General features: G+C 35.7%; 1 protein-coding gene across 4 annotated transcripts in view; it reads right to left on the bottom strand.

Annotated features, from left to right (window-relative positions):
* Positions 1–15,270, bottom strand: part of ANO5 (anoctamin 5) — a 95,799-nt gene that overhangs the window by 21,969 nt on the left and 58,560 nt on the right. For all 4 annotated transcript variants that reach the window (XM_004752152.3, XM_004752151.3, XM_004752146.3 and 1 more), the window contains 4 exons: positions 11,762–11,896; positions 11,303–11,408; positions 11,141–11,201; positions 1,442–1,593 (listed from right to left, as the gene is read on the bottom strand). In XM_004752152.3, coding sequence (XP_004752209.1) covers positions 1,442–1,593; positions 11,141–11,201; positions 11,303–11,408; positions 11,762–11,896 — 454 coding nt within the window. The remainder of the gene's footprint in view (positions 1–1,441; positions 1,594–11,140; positions 11,202–11,302; positions 11,409–11,761; positions 11,897–15,270) is intronic.

Genomic DNA, 15,270 nt, shown 5'->3' on the forward strand with positions numbered 1-15,270 from the left:
CAGAACAGCTGTCCAAGAGCTCTACTGAATGTGTGTGCGTGTGTGCACGTGTGTGTGTCCAATGTGTGTGTGTGTGTGTGTGTGCATGCTTTTTGTGTACGTGTGTGTGTGTGTGTGTGTGCATGCTTTTTGTGTACGTGTGTGTGTGTGTGTGTGTGTGCCCATGCATACATGTATGTGTTCTCAATACAGACTCAAACGTGAGGGCTCTGGCCATACTGACCCGTTGAAGAAGCCCTGCAATTAAGTCAGAACCTTGATTTCAAAACCATTCAAGTGGATGATTCACAGCCAGTCCATTCATACTGTTTTTCAGCTGGTTTCATATAAAACATTCAGGACCTCTGGTTTTTATGGCAATAATATTAGGCCTGCTTTTAGTTTCCTTTTTATACCATGAGATATTAATAGATACACATCACGTCATTATCATGGCAAGTCTCTTTTAATATGTTTTCTTAATGTCAGACAGCCACCCAAGTTGTTATTTTTCCCCTTTGCTCACTTACTGGATTTTTTTGTAATGTCTCAGTGAAGTCAAGAGATGCCTAGTGAGTACATGAGTGCCTAAACTGTGAAGATAATTTTTGAGTATTATACCACAAGAACAGTGTCCCGAACAGAATGGGAAATTCTGCTAGAGAGATTGCGTTAGAGACATATTCTGTTCTCCCTTTAACAGCTTTGGGCCACACAGTGATTATGGTTGATGGGAAGGTAGGGACGCTAAGAATATGCGGTCGAGTCTGGTCTTTGAAGGCAAAGTACCTTGTCTTTTTCACATTAAAAAACAAAAAACAAAAAAAAAACGAAGAAAAAGCACCAAGAAGTCAAATTACTCAGTCGAGTAGGTGATTTACCAGTGAAGGATCCCCAGACTTAGACATTGCCATCCAGACTCTAGTGCAATGATCTTCCCATTATAATAAGTTAAAAGAGACTAGGTAAATAAAATTTGGTCTAATAAAACAATCACTCATAAGTTCACTATCTTGAAATAATACTATTTTAATTTTGGTGTATTAACTTAGTATCATTTCCGTGTATATATATTTATATACTAAGTCCATTGTATACACATTCTTTTCCATTTTCCTTTTATTTCATTTGTTACAAAACTATGTTATATCATGACATGATGCTTTGTATTTGCTACACAATCATCCCATGGCAGAGAGGAGCAAGTGTAAATGTAACAAGACAGTCCATGAATTAGTATTCACTGAAGCTGGGTGACAGGTGCATCCTGGGTTCATTATACTTCTCTATCTACTTTTTTCGTATAGATTTGAAATAGGTACGAGAAACAAGGAAAGAAGTTTGTAAGATTTCTCTGTTGGAAAATAATTTAAAAGCAAATTAAAGCATCCACTATTATTTGTGTGGTGGCCCAGAGCGGGAACTCCACTGAGATACTCTGGCGGTCAGCGTGCTGACCCACCTTAGTCACCGCATTCATCTTCCTGTGTTTACACATTGCTTCAAACTCCGGTCTCAGCTGAAGCTGCTGCTGTTCCTCTTCAAAGTCCACCAGGTCCCACTCATATTCCATTCTGGCCTGTCGCTGTTTCCAAAACTCCAAGAACAATGTGACTGTAGACAAAGAAAGGCATAAAAACAACTGTAATCAAGAGATGGAGAATAAAATGCATAAGAAAATAATCTGTTTTTTTTTTCTACACTTAAAAAAAAATGTTGGTTGAATGGTGGTTCTTCTGTCACTACTATGTTGGCTTAATAACATAACACTGATGTAATTCATGTAAAAACTCAAGGCAATTTCGTAGCAGTCCATGCAAGATAAACAATTTCAGGCACATTATTCTCTCTTCATTCAAATAATCTGAAGTAATATTAAACTTACCTTTTTACTAAAACCTAGATTTTGTTTGCATGTTTTTTTTTTCCCACTGAAATAATTCAAGCAATTATACCAGTTTTTCAGGCTTAGGTAAATATAAGGAAAACATGAGAGCCATTCCCATAGCACAATCTCTGTTTCTCTGTCCCTGTCCACCTCTCTCTCTCTCTCTCTCTTTATATATACATATAATTTTTTTTTATTAAATTGATTTATTTATTTTCAGAAAAACAGTATTCATTATTTTTTACCACACCCAGTGCTCCATGCAATCTGTGCCCTCTATAATACCCACCACCTGGTACCCCAACCTCCCACACCCCCCGCCACTTCAAACCCCTCAAATTGTTTTCCAGAGTCCATAGTCTCTCATGATTCACCTCCCCTTCCAATTTCCCTAAACTCCCTTCTCCTTTCCATCTCCCCTTGTCCTCCATGGTATTTGTTATGCTCCACAAATAAGTGAAACCATATGATAATGGACTCTCTGCTTGACTTATTTCACTCAGCATAATCTCTTCCAGTCCCATCCATGTTGCTACAAAAGTTCAACTTTCAGTTGCATCATAACATACTCACAGAAAAGTACATAAAACAAACCTGTAAAATTTAAATAATTTTCACAAAATAAGCATTCCCATGGAACAGCATCAATATAAAAAAATAGAACATGACCAGCACCCCTAAAAACACACCTTATGACTCTTCTAAGATGTAAGTATAACTAGTTTCCTAGCTTCTAATGTCATAGGATAGTTTCACCCGTCTTTGAACTTTTCATAAATGGTCACATAATATAGGTAGTTTTTGCATTAGGTTTTGTTTAGGTCAACTTTTCTTGTAAACTGAATCCATATTGGTGTGTGTAGTAAAAGTTTATTTATTTTCATTGCTGCACAGTGTTCTATTGTTTAAGTAAACCATAATTTTGTTTATTCTTGAACTCATAGATGTTTGGATTATTGCCAGGATTTTTGTTATTACAAATACTGTTGCTGTGAATATTCTTGTACATATCTTTTGGTGGGCATATGCATGACTTTCTGGTATATCTCTAAGAATGGAACACTAACACAATCAATATTAACATATAATTTTATCACCTGTGATTCAAATTCTAATGTTTCATCTGACTCATTCCCTGACTACTTTTATTTTCTTTAATTTTTTTATTTTTAATTATTTTTTTATTTTTAAGTTTTTAAAAATAGGAACTCTACCCAATGTGGAGTCCAACATGGGACTTGAACCTACAACCTTGAGATCAAGTCCTGAGCTGAATGAAGAATCAGACACTTAACTGACTGAGCCACCCAGGTGCCCTTTTTTTTCCTTAAAAAAAAAAATTTATTTTATTGTAAGAACAGCTAACCTGCTTTGTACCCTCTTAACAAATTTTAAGTCTATAGTGCCTTATTGTTGAATAGAGGCATGAGATTGTACAGTAGCTCTCTAGAAGTTATCTATCTTATAACTAAGACTATACGCCCTTTGATTAGTTACTCCCCTTTTCCCTCATTTCCACTAACCCCCAACAATCTCCATTCCACTCTCTGATTCTATAAATGTGATCATTTTAGATTACTTCATGTAAGTGGAACCGGGAAGGATTTCTCTGTCTGTAACTGGAATATTTCAAAGATCATAATGTCTTCAAGATTCATGCATGTTGTCACATATTTCAGAATTTCCTTCTTTTCAAGGGCAAATAACATATCAAATGTATATACCAATAGTATATATACATATATATATATACCAATAGTATATATATACATATATACATATGTATATACACATAACATATTATATATATACATACATGTATATATGTATATGCATAATGTGTATATATATATATATACAATCACAATTTCTTTACCCATTCATTTGTCCATGGATATTTAGGTAGTTTCTACCTCTCACGTACTGTGGATAGTGCTTTAATGAACACAGGAGTCCCAGCATCTCTTCAAGAACCTGATTTCAATTATCTGGAGTAAATTATTCATGAGTGGTATTGCTAGAATGTATAGTAGTTCTACTTTTAGTTTTCTGAGGAATTTCCATACTGTTCTCCAGCTGCACTATTTAGCATCCCCACTAACAATGTACAAAAATTTATGATAATTCTCCACATCCTTATCAGCTCTTATCTTTTGTTTTTTAGTAATAGCCATCCTGACAGGTATGAGTTGACATCTCATTGTGATTTTTGATTTGCATTTCCCTGGTAACTAGTAATCCTAAGCATTTCCTTATGTACCTATTGGCCATTTGTATATATTCTTGGGAGAGTATCTATTTGAATCCTTTGTCCATTTAAAAATCAGGTTATTGGGGCTTGTTCACTATTTTTAAAACTATTTTATTTATTTGAGAGAGAGAGAGACAGAGAGACAGCATGAGTGGGGAGAGAGAGAGGAAGAGGGAGAAAGAATCTGAAGCAGACTCCAGACTAAACACAGAGCCTGAAGCGGGGCTCAATTCCATGACTGCAAGATCGTGACCTGAGCCAAAAGGGAGTTAGATGCCTAACCGACTATGCCAACCAAGTGCCCTAGGTTTTTCCATTATTGAGTTTCAGGAATTCCTTAAGTATTCTGGAGATTTGTCCCTTATCAGAGATATGATTTGCAAATATTTACTGCCATTCCATGGGTTGTCTTTTCACTATGCTGTTTTCTATGCTGCACAGAAACTTTTTTTAGCTCAATGTAGTCCAGATCGGTGGTGGTTTCTGTTACCTGGGCTTTGATGTTATGTACAGGAAATCTTGCCAAGATCAATGTCATGAAGTTTTTCCTTAAATGTTCTTCTAGGAGCTTTATATAGTTTCAGGTTTTTTTTTTTTAATTATTTATTTATTTGACAGAGAGAAATCACAAGTAGATGGAGAGGCAGGCAGAGAGACAGAGGGAAGCAGGCTCTCTGCTGAGCAGAGAGCCCAATATGGGACTTGATTCCAGGACCCTGAGATCATGACCTGAGCCAAAGGCAGCGGCTTAACCCACTGAGCCACCCAGGCGCCCCAATAGTTTCAGGTCTTACATTTGATATTTTATCTGATTCTGAAATGATTTTTGTGTATAGTGTAAGATAAAGATTTAATTTCATTCTTTTGCATGTGGATATCCAATTTCTCCACATCATTTTTTGAAGAGACTATCCCTTCCCCATTGTGTATTTTTGGAACTCTTGTCGAAGAACAGTGAACCATACATGCGTAGGTTTATTTCTGAACTGCAGTCTGTTCTACTGGTCTGTGTATCTGTCTTTATGCCAGTGCCATATTGTTTTGATTGCTGTAGACTTTGCAATTTTGAAATCAAGAAGTGTGATGTCTCTAGCTTTGTTCTTTCTCAAGACCGACCTGCCTACTTCAGGAGTCTTGTGATTCCACATGAATTCTTTTCAGTTGTTTTTCCCAATTCTGTAAAAAATGTGATTGGGATTTTGGTAGAGATCATACTGAATATTTAGATCACTTTGGGTAGTATGGAAAAATTAATAATGTTAAGTCTTCCAATCCACAAGCATGGAGTGGCTTATTATTCCTCCAGATATTTAGAAATATGGGTATTGTTTGCTTTGCATGGTTCTAGTATGCATGTTCTAGTTTCCATGGGTTAGTGACACAACACAAGTCCTCCAGCATGACTCAAAATTCAGGTACTACATTATATTAACTGTGAACTGTTGCATAAATAACAGCATAAATAACCTAACTTTAGACTGCAAGAAACTAGAAAAAGAAGAGTAAACTAAGCACAAAGTTAGCAGAAAGAAGGAAATAGCAAAGATCAGAGTGCAAATGAATGAAACAGAGACTAAACAGACAATAGAAAAGATCAATGAAACTAAGAGCTGTTTTTATTCTTCAAAAGATAAACAAAGTAGACAAACCTTTAGCTAGACTTACCAAGAAAAAAAATGGAGAGGACTCATATAAATAAAATTAGAAATGAAGAGGAAACAGGACAACTGCTATCACGGAAATACAAAGAGTCACAAAAGACTACTATGTATGCCATCAAATTGGACAAACTAGAAGAAATGCATAAATACCTATAAACATACAAACTACTAAGACTGAATCATGAAGAAATTGAAAATCTGAACATACCACTGACTAGTAAGAATCTTGAATCAGTAATCAAAAACCTCCCCACAAAGACAAGTTCAGAAGAAGGTAACTTCACTGATACATTTTACTCATCATTTAAAGAACTAATGCCAATCTTTCTCAAACTCTTACCAGAAATATAATAGGAGGGAAGACTTTCAGACTCAATTTACAAGGCCAGCATTACTCTGATACCAAAGCCAAAGACATCACGAGAAAAGAAAACTATGGCTCAATATCCCTGATGAGCACAGATGCAAAACACCTGAATAAAATAGCAGCAAGTAAAATTCAACAATACAGTAAAAGAATCATACACCACGACTAAGTAAAATTTATGCCAGGATACAAGGATCGTTCTCCATGCACAAATCAATCAATGTGGCATACTACATTAATAAAATGAATGATAAATCTTACAGTCATTTCAACTGATGAAGCAAAGGCATTTAAAAGAATTCATGATAAAAATTCTCAACATTACGGGTATGGAGGAAATGTAACAACATAATAGGAGGAAATTTACCAACATAGTAAGAGCCATATATGACAAGCCAAAAGCTAAGATCATTCTCAGTAATAAAATACCAAAAGCTTTTCCTCTATCATCAGGAACAAGACAAAGTATGCTCATTCTTGTCACTTGTTTTCAATAAAGTACTGAAGTCCTAGCTAGAGAAATTGGCCAAGAAAAAGGAAGAAATGGCATATAATTTAGAAAGGAAAAAGTAAAACTTTCTCTATTTGCAAGTGGCAGTAAATTATGTATAGGAAGTCTAAAAAGTCCACCAAAAATAGAATAAGGGAATTCTGTAAAGTTTGAGGATAAACATTACTATACAAAAATTTGTTGTTTCTATAAACTAACCAAATACTGTCAGAAAGATAAATTAAGAAAACAATCCCATTTCCAATAGCATCAAAAGGAATAACATATCTAGGAACAAATTTAACCCAGGAGGTGAAAGATATGTACACTGAACACTATAAGATACAGATAAAAGAAACCAAGAATACACAAATAAATGGAAAGATATTCTACACTTACGAAGTGTAAGAATTAATATTATAAAAATGTCCATATTACCCAAGCAATCTTCAGATTCAATGCAATCCCTATCAAAATTCCCATGACATTTTTCACAGAAATACAACAAACAATAATAAAATTTGTATGGAACCACAAAAGATCTGGAATACTTAGAGCAATCTTGAGAAAGAAGAACTAAGCAGTAGCCATCCCACTGCTTGATTTCAAACCCACAGTAATTATATAATTTTATATTTTATAATTTTATATTTTTATATATTTATTTTTTATTTTATAGTTTTAATTTATAATTAAGTAAATTTTATAATTTATATTACAAAGCTATATTAATCAAAACAATAGAATACCTGCAAAAAATAGTCACATAGACCTATGTATCATCATCAATAGCCCAGATATAAACCCATGCATGTATGATCAACTAATATTTAACAAAGGAGCCAAGAAGAGTCAAAGGGGCAAGAACTTTACTTCAATAAATGGTTTTGTAAAAATTGGATATTCAGGTACAAAGGAACAAAGTTAAATCCCTATCTTAGACTGTATGTCCAAATCAACTCAAAATAGATTACAGACTGATTGAGCGTTAAGACCTGAAACCAGAAAACTCCTGAAAGAAACTATCGTGGGTAGTAAGCTCCTTGACATTGCTCATGGCAATGATCTGTTAGATTTGACATTAAAGCTAAGGCAACAAAGGCAAAAATAAACAAGTCGGACTATATCAAACTAGAAAGCACAGCAAAGGAAACAATTAACAAAATGAAAAGGCAACCTACAGAATGGAAGGAAATATTTGCAAATTATATATCTGATAAGGGGAAGGGGTTAATATCATATACACAGAGAAAGAGAGAGAGAGAGAGAGAGAGATACACCTCAACCGCAAAACAAAACAAAACAACAATCCAATCAAAACATGAACACAGAATCTAATTAGATATTTTTCCAAAGACAAAGAAATGGTCAACAGGGGGGCACCTGGGTGACTCGGTCTGTTAAGTGACTGACTCTTGATTTCAGATCAGGTCATGATCTCAGCATTGTGAGCTTAAGCCCTGAGCTTGGGCTCTGCCCTGGGTGTGGAGCCTGCTCAAGATTCCCTCTCTCCTTCTCCCTCTGCCCCCCAATCCTGCTCACATGTACATATATGCTGGCTCTCTCTCTTTAAAAAAAGAAAATTAACCAACAGGTCACCAAAAAGAGTCTCAACATCACTCATCATCAGGAAAATGAAAATCAAAACCACAATGATTTATCACTTCACACCTGTCAGAATGGCTGTCATCAGAAAGACAAGACGTAACAAGTGTTGGCAAGGATGTAGAGATGAGGGACCCCTTGCACACTGATGGTGGGAGTGTAAACCGAGACAGCCATTTAGGAAAACAATATGGAGATTCCTCAGAAAAATTAAAAAATACAACTACCATATGATCCAGCAATTCTACTTCTAGGTATATACCCAAAGGAAAGAAAAATCATGAATTTGAACTGATACTTGCATCCCCCTGTTTACTGCGGCACGCCTTACAATAGCCAAGTCAGGGAGACAACCTGTGGCCATCAATGCATGATGAACGGGCAAAGAAAATGTGGCATATACATCTACAATGGAATAACATTCAGCCATAAAAAAGAACGAAATCCTGCTATTTGGGACAACATGGATGGACCTTAAGGGTGATTTGCTAAATGACATAAATCACAGAGAAATACAAATAGTGTATGATCCCACTTACATGTGGACTCTTAAAAACAACAACAACAACAACAACAACAAAAACACTTGTAGGAACAGATACAGATGGGTGGTTCCTGGAGTTGGGGGTGGATGGGTAAAAGTGGTCAAAAGGTACAAATTGTGGATTAGAAGAGTAATAAGCCCTTGTGATATAATGAACAGCATGGGGATTATATTTAAAACTAAAAGTTGTTAAAGACTGGACCTTAAATGTTCTCATCATAAGAAAAATAAGTGAAATGACGGATGTTAACCAAACTTACTGTGGTAATCATTTTACAATGTATAAATATAGATTAAATCATCATGTTGTATATATTAAACTGATACAATATTATATGTCAAATATATTTCAATAAAACGTGGAGGGGGAGAAGAAGTGACCTAAATGTCTCAATAGAGAACTGGTTTACATAAAATATGATAAGCTCATGTAAGGCAATTCTGTTCAGTCATAAATACATGTATACACACACACACACACACATCCACTGTTCTGGAAGGAGTCTCATCACTCATTGTTTAAACAATGAGTAGATTTAAAACTGTGTATAACAGTTATGTAAAATTGTATGAACACACATACCCACACATGGAGCAGAAGATTCTGAAAAATTATGGCCAAGATAATGTTTCTATTTCTAGTAATGTTAACATTATTTTCTCTCTACTTCTATATACTACTTGAATTTTCTATGATGGGTACGTATTTTCATTATGAATAAAAACATAAAAAGCACTTCCTTTCTGCCAGTACAAAGCATAATAAGCATTATTTTCAGGTCTCAACCCCTTGAACTAGGGTTGTTCCTTTAACCTAGGATGTTTTATCATCACACCTATTCCGCCAACTCATCCTTTGGTTTGGCTCAATTATTTATTAGCGGTTGTACTAAAACAAATATCCCCAAAGTTCTGTTTTCCTAGAATTTGACCACAATCCTCAAAAACCAAAGGTAAACCAATTCACTACAAGAGTAAACTTTTCCCAAAGAATGGATGGTGACGCCTTTCACCATATTTCCAGTGTCTGTGGGTCCCCCATGTGCCTACTTCTCTATCTCTGATGAAAAAGAAGGTGGCTTGTGGGGGCACCATCTCTCTCATTGGAAACTTAACTGCAAACTATCGTATTTGTTGCCATTGGTGCACCTCTCCTGCACTGCTGATTCCGAGTCATGACAAAGGAAGGACTTGGTGGCCACACAGATGAAGACACATGGAGCTGGGTAACTAGAGGACTGTTGGTAAGATTTCTCTGTTCTCTGGTTTTCGAAACTAGGCTGCTCTCTTCAGAGCATAGCAGCTCTGCATTTAGCTCTGCTAAATCCCTCTGCTTCACACCACATCCCCATGTCTTGGTGTCTTTTTGCCTGGATTAAGGTACCCTGGTTCTCTTGCCCAGTTTTTAAATGCACATATTGTTGAAGACTTTTTTTTTTTTTTAAGTTGGAAAGAAAAGAAGTCTATTTCTCCCCAGAATCCCCTGAGATTTGGGAGATGTTTTAGAAGTCTTTAGGCTTCTTCCTGCTGACTTACTCTTACATAAAATATTTTCCTCACTGATGGCAGGAACAACTTCATGACACCTCTTCTTCTCATGTAAAATGAAAAAGATGAGATACTGGGACATTTCCAAAATTAAGGGGAAATCCACTTTAATGAAGATTTTTAACAAATGGAACTGGAAGCTGGAATCAGAATTATACTCAGGGACTTACTTTTTTTCTTTTTTTTTTTTTTTTAGATTTTATTTATGTATTTGAGAGAGAGACAGTGAGAGAGAACATGAGCGAGCAGAAGGTCAGAGAGAGAAGCAGACTCCCCGTGGAGCTGGGAGCCCAATGCGAGACTCGATCCCAGGACACCAGGATCATGACCTGAGCTGAAGGCAGTCGTCCAACCAACTTAGCCACCCAGGTGTCCCTACTCAGGGACTTTCAACTCAAACATGGATTTATTAGCCCTCAACAGTTGTTGATTCTTGTTCAACTTTGTGCCCATGATTCAGTGGCTTTCAGCCAACAAATATTCATGTGTATTCTCTCTTATTAAGTAGTTATTGAACTGGGTTTTTACCACAGCCCTGGGAGACAGTGTAAGCTGAATATATACAAAGCTTCAAAAATTATTATCTCAGAGAAAATAAGAGATAATTAATAAAGACCTTTTTGGACCAAGGATAAAGGACTACAGACCACTGATGCAGACTCCATCAGTGTACTGATGCTAGCTGGCAAAGACACAAAGGTCCAAAATCATCTTTGGTATAAGGTATGCCATCTGTATGTGTTATACAAATGGGCCATTGAATATATAACATGGAGAAAGTTGTTTTTTATGTAACTATTTACTCACCCCAAATTCCCATGAATATTGCAAAGAACACTGTCGACTCGTTATCAAACAAATGGGAGATCTGTAAAACGGCAATAACATCACAAAGTCTACTTAGTATCAAATGCCACACAAAAAGAGAGAAATTCCAAGTCTTTTCATTGTTCTGTAGCATGTACATACCTTGGAAGCCAAACACGTGGTATTTAGTCTCCAATAATCGCACACTTGATCACAGAGTGGGCACATGATAATCTGACCTCCAATTGTAGGGTCACAGATCTCAGAGCTGCAGAGGGAGTAGCCAAGTTATTTGCAAAGTGATGTGTTTTTAGGTGGTTTTACCACTCTTTATACAGTTTCTCACATATGGCAGGGGGGCAACAAAGTAGCAATTTCTGTAGTAGGTCAAGTCATGCTTTGAGAAACAGAACCTTTAGAGCTGATCATTAGAACAGATTGTCCCTAAAGCACCAGGTGAGGGGCAGCTGTTACACTGGGATATATATTTTTTTTAAATATCAATGATCTGTCTGCCATCAGGAAACATTCTGAAACACATGCCAGGGAAATCATAGCAACAGCCTGAGTTAATGTAACAGCAAAGTGTTCTCTCTGTGTGGGCAGTTCAGCTGCACTCACCTGTTTGAGTTACTATGCATGGATAATAAGCCGTAAATAAAACACGCTAATCCAACTATAGCTGCAAAGGACAGCATCTCGGTGTAAAATCCAAGAAAGACAAAATACATGGCAATTTTTTCTCCAAAATAATTCCTAAGAAAGAGGGTAGAAATAAGATCAAAGGTTAGAAGCATGATACCCTCCAGAGAGCTTTGGTTTTTGTACTCAGACAAGATCTATATTCTTCTCTCCCTTGCTCTCTAGCCCTGCAATCTTGGTAAAGTTACTAAACTCTCCTCACTTAGGTTTCCACAGCACAAAATGCAGGAGGGTGCTTACCCACAGAATCGGTGTAAGGACTGAAGGGGAGAACACACGTAAGTCAGACACCAACTGAGTATAAGTTAAATTTTAATTTTGAAATAGTAAGGTAATCTGAAAAGCTTCTAAGTTTTAAGGAGAGTTAAAATGCATTGAAATAATTCTGCAGTGTAAAACATTCTGCAATGTAACTTCTAGCAATTAACAAGATCAAAATCACTTTTACAATGTGAAAGGAGTTTCATTTTATTTCTCTTTCTAACTTAAAGAAGGTTCTCTGACTACATCAGACTAGAGTGGTTCTATGTATAAACTTCCTTCTTCCTGCAATTTTTAATCTCTGATCGATGTTTATAGGATTGTGAGATAGGTAGCAAAACAAGGAATTAAAAATGACTACTTAATAAGAGTTCCATAAGGGGCTCCTGGGTGGCTCAATGGGTTAAGCCTCTGTCTTCGGCTCAGGTCCTGATTTCAGGGTCTTGTGATTTAGCCCCACATCAGATCTCTGCTCAGCAGGGAGCCTGCTTCCCTTCCGTCCCTCTGCCTGCCTCTCTGCCTACTTGTGCTCTCTCTCTCGGTGTCAAATAAATAAATTAAAATCTTAAAAAAAAAGAGGAGTTCCATAAAATTCTCAGTTCCACCCTTGCTTTACAAAAAGTTAAAATGTTAGAGTACTACGTGTCCTAAATGCTTTTTTTCTTGTTTCTGTTTTTGTTTTTAGACCAAGCCCCCCTTAAGGTATCCCTTAAGGAATCTAAGAATATAGTTCTCTCTGTCTCAAAAACCACATTTTTAAAAACCAGATTAATTCTACCTATCCATATAGAGTTCAGCTTATCAAATCTGTGAAACCTTTCCACAGTTTCCAAGGCAGATAGATGTGATCCCTTCTGGGTTCTAATAGCAAGCTGTATCACAATCTATTACATTACTTAATACTGTAATATCCATACATGTTCAAAAAGAAGATAATTATGAACATAAGGGTATAAACTTAATTTCCAAATATTTATATATTTTCTTGTATTCAATATTAATTTTATTGAACCTCATATTCTTCAGCACTCAAAATTCCTAATCTTTTCTAATTAAATAGGCATCTCACTGCTTATACCATCTTTCATTTCTCTTGCTTTGTCCTCAAATCACTGTAAACTTGAAATTAAATCACAATTCCAGCATAGTCCCTTGTTAATTTGCCACTCGCAAATCCCTTGTTCACTTACATTTGGGACAAGTGAACTTGTTTTTTTCTTTTCTGCTGAAAAATATAGCAACTACTTCAATACTGCATAACATCAAAATCTCTCTTTTTTAAAGATTTTGTTTATTTACTTGAGAGAGAGAAAGAGAGAGAGAGCATGAGTGGGGGTAGGGACAGAGGGAGAAGGAGAAGCAGACTTCCCGTTGAGCACACAGCCCAACACGGGTCTGGATTCCAGGACCCTGAGATCATGACCTGAGCTGAAGGCAGATGCTTAGCCAATGAACAACCCAGGCACCCCATAACATCAAAATCTTTTAATAAAGGATAAAAATATTTGATTTTGTAGAATTCACTCTTCATCATATCTATTTTTATGTGCTTTTTCTCTTTTTTTAAAAGATTTTATTTATTTACTTGACAGACAGAGATCACAAGTAGGCAGAGAGGCAGGCAGAGAGAGAGAGAGAGGAAGGGAAGCAGGCCCCCTGCTGAGCAGAGAGCCTGATGCGGGGCTTGATCCAAGGACCCCAAGATCATGACCCAAGCTGAAGGCGAAGGCCTAACCCACTGAGTCACCCAGGTGTCCCTCTATGTGCTGTTTTAAAAATTACAAAACCAATCGTTTTTTGAAGTGAAGATATCAATACTACTGCTACAGATTTAACCTAAAAATTCTTTGGGAATTTATAAAGAAACCGGATATTTCAACAAACCTTATTTTTAAAGAACTATCTTTTTCTCCCTTTCAATTTTCAAGAATCTTATTCCTTGACAATTAAAAGAAGAAAGTCCTCAAGAACTCCAGACCTTTAGTTAGTATTAAAAAATTATTTAAAAGAGAAATTCTCAGATGAGCATTTGTTATATGGAATCATAGAAGTTATTTTACTAAACTTTGGACTGGGAAGCTTAACAATCACAGATTAACAACTAATACATCTCTTACAAATGTAAAATGCAAAAGACATATCTCAAATTTGTATTATGATAAAAATGTACACAGTATTGAAATATTTAAGATGTTAAATTATCTCATTATTCAACAAAGAAAATGAGAGAACTCTAATAATATGAGGTATTCTATAAAGATTCAAATATAAAGAATTTTTCTTTTGAGTATTTATTTTTAGAAAAATGAGCCTTATATTCACACCTATGGTGTATGGTACTTCTTAATATGCCCATTTCACTTAGTAGACTTTGAGCCCATCTGTGGCCCCAGAGCATCTCAACAGTCCACTGACAGGTGGGAGATAGAAATTCATTAATATTATTTGTGAGATCTGGTAAGAAGGCATTGGTCCAATTTTGTATTTCCAAGACTTAGTCTAAGCCATAGCAATGAATCAAAAGGATGATGACATAATTGAGCTGGGTATGGGCTTGAGGAGTGAGCAAACATGTGGAAACATTTGGTTAAAAGTGATTCATTTTTATAGTTAATTTATGGACATCTGAGACTCTTAGCTATTACGTTTAATAGCATTTGAATAGCACCATTATACTCACTATAAATAGATTTATTCTAAGCTATTAGCTATATAGGCATATACCAAGTATTAAGTCACTCAAAACAGGTGACATCAAAAGAAAAAATATAGAGAGCTCTTAAACTGGAAAAGAAAAAATAGGATTGGAGGGCATATAACATTGAAGACTGATAAACCAATGACGGCAATCTCAGTATTTCTATTTCTATTTTTTCTTTAAAAATAAAATGTAATGTGACAAGATGACCAGTACCCCAAAGACAGGAAAACTACAAATGTTTGAACATGGAACTTAAGGTTGGTGTAGAGGTCACGCGAGCTATATGAAATCTCAAAAATCAGACTCTTAAATTCTAAACACCTTTCTACCAAGTCATCCCGTCTTCCTTTTTTTTTTTTTTTTTAATTTTCCATGTTCAATCATCCACTAAATGCAATAAATTTTGTTATAAAAATATTTTTCTAATTCATAGTATACTCTCTTTTCTCTTACCAGTATCTTCATA

The sequence above is a fragment of the Mustela putorius genome, unplaced genomic scaffold (genome assembly GCF_011764305.1).
Source record: "Mustela putorius furo isolate JIRA1106 unplaced genomic scaffold, ASM1176430v1.1 tig00003859_pilon_pilon_pilon, whole genome shotgun sequence".
NCBI lineage: Eukaryota > Metazoa > Chordata > Mammalia > Carnivora > Mustelidae > Mustela > Mustela putorius.